This window comes from Acartia tonsa, chromosome 2 (assembly GCF_053477335.1).
Source record: "Acartia tonsa isolate MP-2025a chromosome 2, ASM5347733v1, whole genome shotgun sequence".
Taxonomy (NCBI): domain Eukaryota; kingdom Metazoa; phylum Arthropoda; class Copepoda; order Calanoida; family Acartiidae; genus Acartia; species Acartia tonsa.
In genome coordinates this window covers 818,679-832,963 of record NC_137261.1, presented here as the reverse complement: position 1 = coordinate 832,963, position 14,285 = coordinate 818,679, and the positions used below count along the sequence as shown (strand labels likewise).

The following is a 14,285-nucleotide window of genomic DNA, read 5'->3' as shown; positions in this document are numbered from 1 at the left end:
CGGGAAATCTTAGTGGTATTCATAAAATACTAAATAATTATAATAGAAAGGTTATTTTCTTTAGCCTTGGTGTTTTATGAAGTGGCAAAATGAATTTGTTGTACACCCAAAGAGCTCTTTTTTCAGCACCTTTTGCGTCGTTTTAGCAAAATTTGTACTTGACCTTTCTTTATGACCAAAATATTTCTAACGTTTTTTTTAATATTAAATCATATAGGGTAGAAAGCTTTTTTTGTCAAACCGATTTGATTACCTTTACAAAGATGGTTTTTAACTATTTTGTGACAGGGTATCTCTAACCTCCCAAAAAAACATTGTCTCCAACCCCCCCCCCAAAAAAATTTTTTTTTTTTAATTTTTCCTTTTGAAACTCAAATTGAAAGTGTGGGTGAGGCCGTTTTTCCCCATCCTACTTCAATTTATCCTCTAGGGGCTTTGCCCCAAGAGGTTTAATCAAACCAATTTTTCGTATTTTAGATTTAAAAGAAGAATTTTAAAAAAAGTTTTTTTGGGAAGGGGGAAATTTTTTTTTAGGGGGGGGGGTAGTCGACCCTACTATTTTAATTTTAGCTTTAAAAAAATTGGGGGGGGGGGATTTATCATTTTTTGGGGGGTTGGGGGTGTCCCACCCCCCAAGAAAATAGTTATAAACCTTCCAGGGACCTATGAAAAGCTACCCTGTAAAGGAGAACCCGATCAGTTCAGCGGTTAGCAAGATCCTTCGCTACAAACAGACATCGTTCTACTTTGTATTATAGATTGTTACATTTTTCTTTGAAGGAACACTAAGTAAGGTATATAATATATCAGGGATGGAGGGGACATTGGGATGTATATTACGCTTGTCCCCAAAGTTTTATGATAATGTTTTCTTATTCGTTAGCGTAACAACCTTAAAGACTATTATTTGATTTTGATTGGTTTATTTATTAAGTCAAGTGTCCAAACATTTCAACCACTAATTGAAATGTACAGAAGGGGTAATTTGGTGCACTAGCATTGAGGATGTATATCAATTTATCAGCCATTGTCTTATCCCTTTAGATCCCTGGGTATATAATATATGGTTCCAGGTTAAAAGTTTGTTTTTCTGGGCGGCTGGCAATGAAGAAAAGGACAGGAAATATCATTTTTGCATTCACGCGCACACAAATAAATATATACATACACATAACAATAAATAAGTTAATATTTAGCTTTATAAATCATTAGCAATTACGTCTCTAGAGGCAAAGAAAATGGTGGGGTGGGGAGTCGACCCTTATTATTATGTATTCTATAAAAAAAAAGTAGTAAGGTTTTTTGTCTGAAGTGAAAAATCTTGGAAAATGATGGTCCTAATTGGTTGTGCTTTTTTAGGGAAGGTTAAAATAAGTTTTGTGGCTGGTTTTAGGCTATTTTCTGACTCTACCAGTCCTCCCCTAGAGGGTAGGGATGAAAAACAATCTATCCTTTTTTTTATCAATTTATTTACCGATCTATCTATCTATTGCAGATCGTCTGATGAGCCAGAAGTTAGCAGAGGAGAAGGAGAAGGAGGACTCGGGACAGCAACAGTATGATGTCCAGATAGGGGATGGAATGGATATAGGAATTATAGGAGAGAATGGTGAGTAGATAGATAGATAGATAGATAGATAGATAGATAGATAGATAGATAGATAGATAGATAGATAGATAGATAGATAGAAAGACAGACAGACAGAGGAGAAGGAGAAAGAGGATTCAGGACAACAACAGTATGATGTCCAGATAGGGGATGGAATGGATATAGGAATTATAGGAGAGAATGGTGAGTAGATAGATAGATAGATAGATAGATAGATAGATAGACAGACAGACAGACAGACAAACAGAGGAGAAGGAGAAGGAGGATTCAGGACAACAACAGTATGATGTCCAGATAGGAGATGGAATGGATATAGGAATCATAGGAGAGAATGGTGAGTAGATAGATAGATATATAGGTAGATAGATAGATAGATAGATAGATAGATATATAGATAGATAGATAGATAGATAGATAGATAGATAGGTAGATAGATAGATAGATAGATAGATAGATAGATAGATAGATAGATAGGTAGATAGATAGATAGATAGGTAGATAGATAGATAGATAGATAGATAGATAGATAGATAGATAGATAGATAGATAGATAGATAGATAGATAGATAGATAGATAGATAGATAGATAGATAGATAGATAGCTAGATAGATAGATAGATAGATAGATAGGTAGATAGATAGATAGATAGATAGATAGATAGATAGATAGATAGATAGATAGATAGATAGATAGACAGACAGACAGACAGACAGACAGACAGACAGACAGACAGACAGACAGACAGGCAGGCAGGCAGACAGACAGACAGACAGACAGACAGACAGACAGACAAACAGACAGAAATACAGAAAGACAGACAGATAGATAGATAGATAAATAAAAATAACGATTTTCTATACATGCATGTAAATAAATCATTATAGATATGAAAAATAACTAGTAGTAGAGTATATTTTTACTACGTAATAATAGTATAGTACTAATATAATACAGAAAGGTTTGAAAGGCGTTTCTACAAAAGACCAAAATTACGATGGGCTTAACCTTTCAAAAGTGCTACATAACACCTAAATTACATAAGACATAAACCTTCAAAGGTTCTAATCCTACAAAAGGCCTAAATTACAAATGTCTTTTGTAGGGTTAGGTCTTTTGTTGTCTTTGTTAGGTTTAGGACTTTTATAGGGTTAGGTCTTTTGTAGGTTTGGGTCTTTTGTAATTTAGGTCTTTTGTAGCAACGCCGGTTTGAATGAATACAAGAAAAATATCTTAACAAGCATCATTATATTCTAGACTAACGAAGCTTAATAAAAAAAAACGGGTGAAAAAAAACTAAAAGTAAAAAGAAAACTTCTGGAATGGCTTCAATACTCAAAAAAGAATTACAATATAAAATAAAGTTTCTAAGGGCATAACCGTTGGACCAGCAAATGTATAGTATAGATGTATATACAGATAACTACCTCCCTCCCTTTTACAATGACCTTTTTAGTCTGCTACCAAATTGTTTTCTGCTATTTAGCTGTGTTAATATAACCGACACTATCGGTTGATTTTCAATGACCCAATTGAGAGGGGGTACGTACACGGACACTGCAATTGGGAGATACAGTTATTTAACCCCTTCCCCCTCCAGTGCAGTGTTTTATTCTAATGTTCCACTTTAGCGTAACTTTTAGACCGATGAACGAATATACATTATAAATTTTGAATTATATAGTAGCTTCCCTTCTAAAAAGAAACACAAAAATAACATTGAGAAAAAAAAGGTATGTACATATTACTACTCAGGGATCTAAAGGGATAAGACAATGGTCGATAAAATTTTTTACATCACAAATAATGATTCACAAAATTACCCCTTCTGTAGATCATAACTAGTGGTTGAACACTAACTTAATGAACTAATCAAACAAAATTCTATAAAAGTCCTCAAAGTTGTTAAGAATAAGAAGACGTTATTATAAAACTTTAGGAACTAGTGTGAAAGATAGCACAATGTCCCCTCCCTCCCAGATGTACATATTACTACAACATACATACATTACTTTAAGTGATTGATTCATATTCACATGTATTACTATGCATGCACTAAATTATTCTCTCACTTTCTTTCTGCCCTTTTTTTAGTAACAAAGCTACTCTATAACTCGAAATGTCCGTATGTCTGAAACGTTTTGGGGAAAATGTTATTTTCTCGGCTCCTATACAAGATAGACGGCTGAAACTTCTTGTCAACATTCTCATTAATATGAAGCATTATTAAGTATAAAATATCTATGGTGGTTAGACTGTTTTCAGGCAGGTTTTTAGCTACTTTTATATTTTCTCAGCCATATATTTTTGTTTGTGTGTTAAATGATCCTGTTAATATAAACCTTTAGATCTTTGATTGGGTTTTGAGATTTTCTACATTTATATTATAAATGTGCCAGTTATTAATATTTTTTTAGTAGAATTATTTCATAAGCTCAGGTGAACAAGGAGAGACAGACGAACCTACTGTATATAAGATCTAGTAATTAAAGAGAAGCTTTACTTACACATAGATAAGAACAAACAATCTTTATAAAGAATGCAAACATAAATACTCTTTTTTTCTTATTTCTCTCTCTCTCTCTCTTTCTCTCTCTCTCTCTCTCTCTCTCTCTCTCTCTCTCTCTCTCTCTCGCTCTCTCTCTCTCTCTCTCTCTCTCTCTCTCTCTCTCTCTCTCTCTCTCTCTCTCTCTCTCTCTCTCTCTCTCTCTCTCTCTCTCTCTCTCTCTCTCTCTCTCTCTCTCTATCTCTCTCTCTCTCTCTCTCTCTCTCTCTCTCTCTCATTCTCTCTTCCTCTGCGATAATGATCAGGGAGGGAGGAGACATTGGGGTGTTTAATACACTAGTCCCAAAAGTTTTATAATAACGTTTCCATATTCGTAGGATTAACAACCTTGGGGGCATTTACTGAAATTTGATTAATTGATTCATTTAGTTGAGTGTCCAAATTAATTGCAATCTACATAAGGGGTAAATTTGTGAATCTCCATGTACAACAATTTATGGCTATTGTCTTATCCCTTCAGATTCCTGCATAATGATTGTATATGAGAAATAATATTAATACACAAAAATCCTAACTGAGGTGAAAGTGGGTCACACAGCATGCAACTTAGATGGATAGATAGATAGACTGGGAAAGTCAGGGAAAAATTAATTTAATACTAGACGCTAAATTAATGTACCCATAGATTATAGTAAACAATATACCCCTTATGTAGATTCCAATTCGTGTACAGGACAATCATATTAACCCCCACGTCTCCCTAAGTTAACAAATGACAGAACGAGTGTATAAAATAAGTTTGATTTCATTTATAGTCCATTTTATCTGTCCAAGAGCAGGAGGAAAGGCATTGGGCTGTTTATTACACTAGTCTCCAAAGTTATATAATAATGTTTTCTTATTCGATGGCTCAACAACTTTGAAGACTTTTATTGAATTTTGATTGGTTGATTCATTTAGTTAGTGTCCAAGCGTTTCTACCACTAAATGTAATCTACAGAAGGGGTAATTTTATGTGTAATCATTTGTGATGTTCATCAATTTATCAGCCAATGTCTTATCCCTTAAGATCTTTGGTCTGAGAGTCATAAAGATAAACAAAAGCTCCTTTTATAACATAATTACTGCAAAAACTTATCACCCATTTTACACATAGATAAAACAATTTTCCTATATTTAGATAGAGAGACATTTTAATCAAATAGATAGATGATAAACTTTTATATGAAAATCAGATTTAAAACAAATATTTATATTTAAAAATATTCTTATATTTTTGATCGCATTATATACCTGACCAAAAAATCCTATAACCAAATAGAAGCTTCTCTGAAATAGTAAACCCAATCAAACCAGCATTTTAAGAGATTTTAAGACACACATAGACAATCCTCCTTTACTTTGAGCTTCTTATAGGCCCTGGGGTGGTTTTAGGCAATTTTATTTTTATGAAAAGTATGGTTTTAGGCTATTTTTCCTCCCATCTATATCCTTTCGAATATAGAGTCCCTAGGTGCTAGAGTTACAGCAGCTAGTATCTTTAAAAATGTTATTGATTGTTATTTATTGTTGTTTTTCAGGAGATGTAAAAAATCCAGTACTATCAGTGGCCTTAAATCATTACCAGGTATTAGAATTGAACATAATATTTTTGAAGCTTTTTAGAGTGTCTAAAAATAATGACGTCTTACTGGCCTACCATTTGTCAATTATAATGTATACTGCCTGTCGTTGGTAATTTAGTGTATGTATTGGCCTGCTATTGGTCATTTGTATTGTATGAAGACATTTTTTAGGCACTATTAAAAGCTTCATGATTGTTAATTCATCATATGTAGAATTTTCAGTTAACATCGTTCATACTTATATTTTTTAATGCACTAGCTATCTATAATACAAAGTAGAACGATGTCTGTCTGTTTGTGTGTTTGTGTGTTTGTCTGTTTGTTTGTAGCGAAGGATTTCATAGTTCCCGGGAAGGTTTATAACTATTTTCTTGGGGGGTGGGACACCCCTAATCCCCCCAAAAATGAAACCCCCCCCCCAAAAAAAAAATTTATTTTTTATTTTAAATCTAAAATACGAAAAATTGGTTTGGTCAAACCTCTTGGGGCAAAGCCCCTAGAGGCTAGGGGCGAAGCCGCTAGTTACTTATAAAACAATTAGATTTTACAATTTTGTGTCAATTTGACTTAACCAGAGCATTAGATAGCAATATATATATATAAATATTTCGACTACTTTTATTAAATTGGAATAACAATTGGAAAATTTTCAAGATCAAGAATTAGAAACAATTTTTTTTATTGTCTTATCAAGTTAACCCTGCTTGTTACATGAGTAATTTTTATGCTAACTTTAACCTTTTTTATTTAGATAAGGTAAAAAATCTAAAATGACAAATAGGATTTAACAGAAAGTTAGAAAAATAAAATAGTTATTTATTGTATCGTATTATAGACAGCTTTCGGTGGTTGTTAAAATTATAAGATCAAAACCAGTTTTATTAGGCCCGATGTGCCGAATACAAACATATACATAATTTTTCAGTGTGGCTGAGAACCATTTGTAGTCCAGCGGAATAATAATCGGTTTCGAATCCATACTGTGAAAGACATTATAAAGGGAAAGGGAGAGGAATGACGAAGCAAAATATTTGTGGTCAACTTGTAAACAAGTTAACCATTGTTTACACATACACAACTTTATAACCAGGAAGGAGGGGACATTAGGCTGTTTATTACTCTAGTCCCAAAAGTTTTATGATAACGCTTTCTTATTTGATTGGTAGGTTCATTAAGCTGAGTGTCCAAACGTTTCAATCACTAATTATAATCTATAGAAGGGGTAATAATGATTATCTCCATTGGAGATGTACATCAATTTATTGGTCATTGTCTTAATGTGTATATCTAATGATAATACACAAAATTACCCCTTCTGTAGATTACAATTGGTAGTTGAAACGTTTAGACTCACAACCAACCAATCAAATTTCAATAAAAGTCCCCAAAGTTGTTCAGCCAACGAATAAAAAAACGTTAATTAAAAACATTGGGTACTAGTGTAATAAACAGCCCTTCCCTCCCTAACTATAGATGGACATTTTTACTTGTTTTTTATACCTTTTTTTCAGGCAAATTCGTTGATGAACTCGTTTGCCCGGGGAAACAATAGAAATAGAATTCCAGAAGGATATCTAGACACACTCAGGTAGATAGATAGATAGATAGAGAGTAGGATAGAGAGTAGAGTAGATATCTAGACACACTCAGGTAGATAGATAGAGAGTAGGATAGAAAAGGAGATAGTTAGTAGCAATAAAGACTAGTTAGATACCTAGCCCTTATCAGACCAGGGTAGCCAGGTAATTAGATAGCTAGTTAAACAGACAACTATATCTTAAGGTATATTCATCTAAGTATATATGTAAGATTTATCCTTATAACAAAGTAACAGTATTTCTTCAAATATATATGTACTGAACGTTTTTGCTAACCACCGAACCGATATGGTTCTCCTTTACTGTGTAGCTTCTCATAGATCCTAGAAGGTTTATAAATGTTTAGGGAGAGGGTTCTTCAACACTCCAAAGAAAAATCGCAAAAAACATCTTAACATATGTAGTAGAAATTAGATTGAAATTGAATAGCCACTAGTTGAAAAAATAGTTGATAAATAGCTAGTAAGGTATTTATGTCGTAGAAAAATAGATATTTTGATTAGATAAAAATAAATAAAGAATTATATGTCCTAATTTTGTATTTACATTTTCAGTGAAGCGTCCTATGGCAGTCATAAGAATACTCATAAATTTACAGACAATACTAGTCATAAGGTATTAAACATTTTTAGTAGCGAAGCTACTCTATAATTTGAAATGTTCGTCATTCCATCCGTGTGAAACAAGGGAAGCGTGATTATCTCGGCTCCTTTCCAATATAATTTTCAGGGATTAAAAAGTTCACTGAGTTTCATTGAGATTTGCTTATTAGTTGGGGTGCAAGATCGATTTTTAGATTTTCACATTAAGATTTTTAAAGGTTTCGCGATTTATTTTTATCAGGTTTAATGTTTTTTTTTTGTATCATGACACTGCTCTGTAGTTCATTTTTTTCCGGATTTACATTGTCCATCCATAACTTTTTTGCTTCGCTACTTGTGGATGTTGTCAACCTTGTCAACCTTGGTAAGGGTGTTTACCCACCTCAAACTTTAAAACCCCTCTCAAAATTTTAGAAAATACATTAGATTACCCCCTTCAAACCTTTAAAACCATATTGACATACAGTTTAACATATAATGTAGATATCCATTATCCAAAAATCGTCTAATCTAAATTGATTTTGTTTAAATTTTAGGGTTCTCATAATATGCTTGCTGGAGCAAATGGTGTTGGACATAACAGTCTTCCTGGAGAAGAATTTGGAGATTAATTTTGTTTTAATTCTAGGGTTCTCATAACATGCTTGCTGGGGCAAATGGTGTTGGACATAACAGTCTGCCTGGAGAAGAATTTGGAGACGAAGAGGTAACTAAATCACTGTCCAGTATGGCTTCGAAACCAATTAAAATCCAGTGGAATAGAACCGGTACTCAACAATACTAAAATATCATGTGTAGTATCGACTTACAGTCAATTTTCCACGAATATTAAAATAAAAATTATGGAATTAATATCAGTTTTATAAGCCTGAGCTTCGGATCCTCGGGCCTAACAAAACTGGTTTTAATGTTTTAGTTTTTCATTTTAATATCCGCGGAAAGATGTCTATAATACGATGCGATAAAGAACTATTAAATAGTTCTAAAATTAATGTATGTCTAAATATCTTATTTAAAACTTAAATTGAATGTTTGGCTTTTACTAAGTTTATTATTTTTTTAATAATTTATTTTATAATATCCATTTTTTAAAAATAAATTCCCATGTATGTATCTAAGCAGTATTAAGTTCAAACTTCGCGTTAAACCTAAAATCCAATTTAAAACACCAAGAAATCTTTAAGTCAATCCCATAACAAATAAAGAATTGTCTAAACTTCTACAAAACAAAAGCTTAGCAACTTTTACAGAGAAAAACATTTTTAATACTAATTTTGTAAGAGGAATAAAAATTCTTCTAATATTATGATGAAAGACTTTTTAGTTCTAGACCATTTAAATACGAAGTTAATATATAATTCACTTAGTTGCTATTAAAGCTAGACTTCTGATTTTTTTTGAAAGCATTCCTATCAGTATGGGGCATATTTTAGTATGAATAGAAGTCAGACTGCTTTTGGGCAGCTTTTAATTTCTCTCTTTTCTGATTTTCACATACCTCTGGTGTTTTGGTCCGATTTACAAATTTTTGTAGGTAATAGCATTAAAATTAAATTTGATTTCTCCACTGTTTTCTAAGAAAAATTGCAATTTGTTTAGTAAAGATTACATTTTCCAAAAAGAATCCAGTATAAGATGTCGATCCTTTTCTTAGTTCCATTTTTTTCCATTGAATGTATGTTGATTCACTTTGTCTGTTTGTCAATCCTTGATTTTTTTAGAGCTTCACTACTCATGGATATTATGTTGTCTTCCTTGTTATTTTGATATTTACCATGAAACTATTGGCATAAAAACAATGATTCATATTTTTAGAATGTGGAGGACATCTTACTAGATGTAAATGCACAAGAACTTCTGATGCAAGAATATCCAGCTGACTGTTGTCCTGTCAGGTACACAGATATAGATAGTAAAAGAATGCCTGATTGTTTGTACTGTAGGGTTCTCGCTAATGGCTGAACCAATATGTTTTCAAAATATAGGGTAGCTTCTAATAGGTTCTGGGAAGTTTTATAACTATTTGGGGAGGGTGCCACCTCCCTCCAAAGCAAAAAAGGTATTAGGCTCACACTTAAAACAATACTTTCATTTCACTAGATGATAATTGAGTAAAGAAATTTCTATTTTGTTTCAGATGCTACCTGCACTTTCCTTGCATGGTGGGTGATGAAGACTCTCCCTTCTGGCAGGGCTGGGCCAATCTCAGGGTGAAAACATACAGGCTCATTGAGAACAAGTACTTTGAGACTGCTGTCATAGCCATGATTCTACTCTCATCTTTAGCTCTGGTGAGTTCGAAAAAATATGGATCAAGTAAAGCAGAGTATACCCATGCCCTGTTTTGGAATACTCTGTTTAACTTGATCACAAAATAGATAAGATGTAAGGTTGAAAATAGTTTAATTCGGATGTAAATAACAACTGCATTAATTTCAATAAAAGGTAAAAGCTAATTTTGGTTAGCAGTCATAGTAAATATTAAGGTAGACACCCAATAACAGCTGGAATTATGATTATACCTGAGTTTAATTACAAATAAAAGTTAATAATATATTAAGGAAAAATCATAAAACATAATTAAATAAACAAGTTAGGTAGGTATTAAAATGCAGATGGATAGAAAGATACATAAAGTTTTGAATAAAATATGAGTAAGGTAAAGTGAGAAAGGTTGAATTACACAGTGCAGCATTACTAATTTAATTATTTCATGCTTCATTCCTCCATCTCTCTTTCTCTTTGTCCTAATATAATATTCTCTACTTTTCTACCTATCTCTCTGTCTGTCTATCTTTTCTTCAAATATGTTTTCTTTTATCATTTTTTTTTCTGTCAAATATTTATTTTATCTACTTATTTGAGTTTATTAATGAGTTCCTTTGTCTGAGTTGAAATGTCATACTTGGGCATAAGTTTAAACTTCATAGAAGTTTGTACAACACACACACATCCATATAGTATGCATTAATTATGAATTAGGCAAAGATAATATAGATGGGTAATTAGATAGATAGATAAATTGATTATGGAAGGTTGAACTTTCAGTTATGTAATGTGAATTAATTATAAATCAGATAATTATAACCAACACAAGGACAAGTGAATTATCTTTTAATAACTAAAGATGAAAAAAATATTAAGAATTACCTAATAAAAAAAAAGAAATATTATATTCTAAGACCTTTTATTATTTAAGGCTGCTGAGGATATCTATCTATCAGAGCGGCCAGTGCTGCAGGATGTGCTGTACTACATGGACAAGATCTTCACAGTCATATTCTTCATGGAGATGTCGGTGAAATGGTTGGCCCTGGGATTTGTCAAATATTTCACAAATGCTTGGTGCTGGCTAGATTTTGTTATTGTCATGGTAAGTCATTTTTTTTCTGAAAACTCTATCATTCATAAAATTGGTTTAAGACTAATAAGAAGAAATAAAGATTATGTCTAAAATAGTCATACAATTAATCATTTTGAATCAATTAATCATCCAAAAAAGTATTGCAACTGAAATAAATACTTTTGACCTAAACTTAATAAATGAAGTTGAAAGAAAAAGCATCATATGAACTACAAAAAGTATAATACATGTGTGGAAATAGTTTTAAAGCAAGAAAAGAAACATTTAATATTTAGAGATAGTGAGTAGACTCACACACAAAAAGTGTTAATCCATCATTTTTACTCTTCATTATGAAGCCTTACTCCCCTTTAAAGTGTACACAAGGGTTGCCTAAGGTGAAATCTTTCAACAGGGTGGTCAACTTTTTTGTTCCTAATAGTCAAAAAGTTGCAGAAGTAATAATATTTTTTGTTTTGAAATTGTCTAATTCATAATATTGCAAAAAAATCATAATGGTTGTTTCAAAGCATAATTGTTTTTTCTAAATTTTAAAAAATATAATTAGAACTAAAATTTGTCAACCCTGTTCAAAAACTCTCCATCACTTTAACCCAGCATTACACAAAGGGCTGATAAAGTTTTTGCAGCCTTTAGCACTGAAGAAATATTGGTTTTCCCAGCCTAGATTAAAACTTTATCATTGACCCGGGGGCATCTGTGATTTGCAGTTTTTTTAGATAAGTTAATTCATATCTGTCTGGTTAATTTCATTATTTACAACACCAACAAAAATTACCAAACTTAAATTTTCCATGAAATGTAAAATTTATATACACATAGTTATTTTATCCCACATGTTTTCAATTTTCAATGTCTTTTAATCAATTGAAATGTCTCATAACTCTTTCTGTAATGGGCTGGTGAAATGTGCACACAACTTAACAGTTTTGGTATTGAATGCAATTTCTATGTGTGTACATATATACCACAATTATGGGATTTTGAATTAGATTTTAAATCTTTGTAAAAAAGAAAAAAATTATATTAAATTTGTTATCAAATTTCAAAAAGAAAGTGTAATATTGATATTATTTATTTATATTGGATCATGGAAAGAATATGAAGTAGCGGGTTTCCTCATATTTGCACAGTAGCTTTTGGTTTAGGGAAATGTTAATGATTGCCTCACAGGGTTATGAAATATGCCCTACAGGGTTAGAGCCCCCTATATGGGCTAGAAATAGGTGAAAAGCTACTGTGAAGATCAACAAAACTTAAACTTTGTTTTCTTTCCATGATTATTTATATTATATAAAAAAAATTAAGTTTTACTACCAGACTTTTTTTTTCAAAATCCTGTTTTATTCCAAGATTATATTAGCATACTTTTCAACAATTTGAGATGAATGCATTTTGCAACTATAATATAACAACATATATACATACCTACCCATATACTTACATATACCTACCTAGGTATATATACACAGCTTCTAACTTTAAGTACCTGCGATCAAAGAAGCAATCATGTTTCTATGAGAGATGAGGGTAGCTCCAGGCTAGGGAGTAAGAGAGAAAATTTTGCTGGCCAAATTATATTATGTAGAAATATACACCATAAAAATATTGATTCTTCAAATTTTATAACTTTTAGAATTAGTAAACAGTAAGTTATATATACTTTACACATCATTTTTACTTTAAAGAAAAAATATTCTTTTTAACAGTCCTTATTTATGTATATATTGTTTTACAAAGCTTAAAACTCACTTATGTTAAGCTGTAATTTAAGTCTTTCTTTTAGTTTCAATACTAATAAGTACTTATTAAAGTGATAAGAAATTATGGATTATGAAAAGAAAATAAAGTAGCAGGTTTCATCGTATTTTTACATTAGCTTTTCTGCTATTTCTAGCCTCTGTGTGGGGCTCTAACACTACGGGGCCTTTTTCCTAACCTTACGGGCAATCATTAACATTTACCTAAAATAACCAAAAAATCAAAAACTGCTGAGAAATTATAACAAAAAGTAAAACCCGTTACCTTGTTTTCTTTCCATGATCCGAAATTTCTCAAGATTTGTGACATTTAGCACCATTTTAAAAATATTTAGTCATCCCTGGCGGATATGGTGCTGGACTACCTGGGTATGTCAGGGGTATCAGGAGTCCGGGTCCTCAGGACATTCCGGTGTATCAGACCCATGCGGGCAATGTCCAGAGTTGAGAGTCTTAAGGTTGGAATAAAATAGGTGGTGGTGATAATTGATATTTCTAGTGGTGAAGGATTTTAATGTATTTAGAATTCTTATTAACTTAACATAATAATAAAGAATTTGTGGCACTGCTACTAAATGCATCTTGGAAATGGTTACAGAAATCTATAATTTATACAGAGCTAGCAGTGGTGGATACATAATGTTGTAAGAAATATGCATTGTATCCTATATACCAGACCAGTGGTGGAGATAACTTATCTTATCTGGTGGTGATAGCTGTGCATGAGTCTTGTCTGGCCAGGATTTGGATCTAGTGCATCCTGTATTTACCCAAAGTGTAATAAACTTTGATTTCTGTTAATACTATGTCAAACAACATCCAAATTTCCCAATTTAAAAACAAAGTTATAATCAATAATACTATTTGTCATGAAATTAGTTGAACTGAATTAGTTGTTAACTTAAGAATAATTCTATTTTGGTTGACTTAATTATAAATTGTCACATAAGATTTTTTCTTATTTAACAACAAAAGTACAAATAATCCTGGATATAAATAATTTGTGTGCTGGAGTAGGAAAATTGTAGGTATGTGGCATTTCCAAGTCCCAATGGATATTTGTAGAGGTATATACTCCCTGTGGAAAGGGGGGGGGGGGTAAATGATCTATGATTATGGGAAGATGCTGCACTGTGGGGCAATAGAGAAATTTAAAAGTTTTATGAAAGTAAGAGTCTCTTAATTGTTTTCATTCCAAATTATCTCAATTTGTTATGAATTGT

General features: G+C 32.0%; 1 protein-coding gene across 1 annotated transcript in view; it reads left to right on the top strand.

Moving 5' to 3' along the window:
* para (sodium voltage-gated channel paralytic) overlaps positions 1-14,285 on the top strand; it is a 311,186-nt gene that overhangs the window by 246,697 nt on the left and 50,204 nt on the right. Inside the window, exons 35-43 of the mRNA XM_080152120.1 lie at positions 1,496-1,563; positions 1,714-1,792; positions 5,694-5,740; positions 7,250-7,326; positions 7,891-7,951; positions 8,567-8,644; positions 9,754-9,833; positions 10,076-10,229; positions 11,138-11,311. Coding sequence (XP_080008246.1) covers positions 1,496-1,563; positions 1,714-1,792; positions 5,694-5,740; positions 7,250-7,326; positions 7,891-7,951; positions 8,567-8,644; positions 9,754-9,833; positions 10,076-10,229; positions 11,138-11,311 — 818 coding nt within the window. The remainder of the gene's footprint in view (positions 1-1,495; positions 1,564-1,713; positions 1,793-5,693; positions 5,741-7,249; positions 7,327-7,890; positions 7,952-8,566; positions 8,645-9,753; positions 9,834-10,075; positions 10,230-11,137; positions 11,312-14,285) is intronic.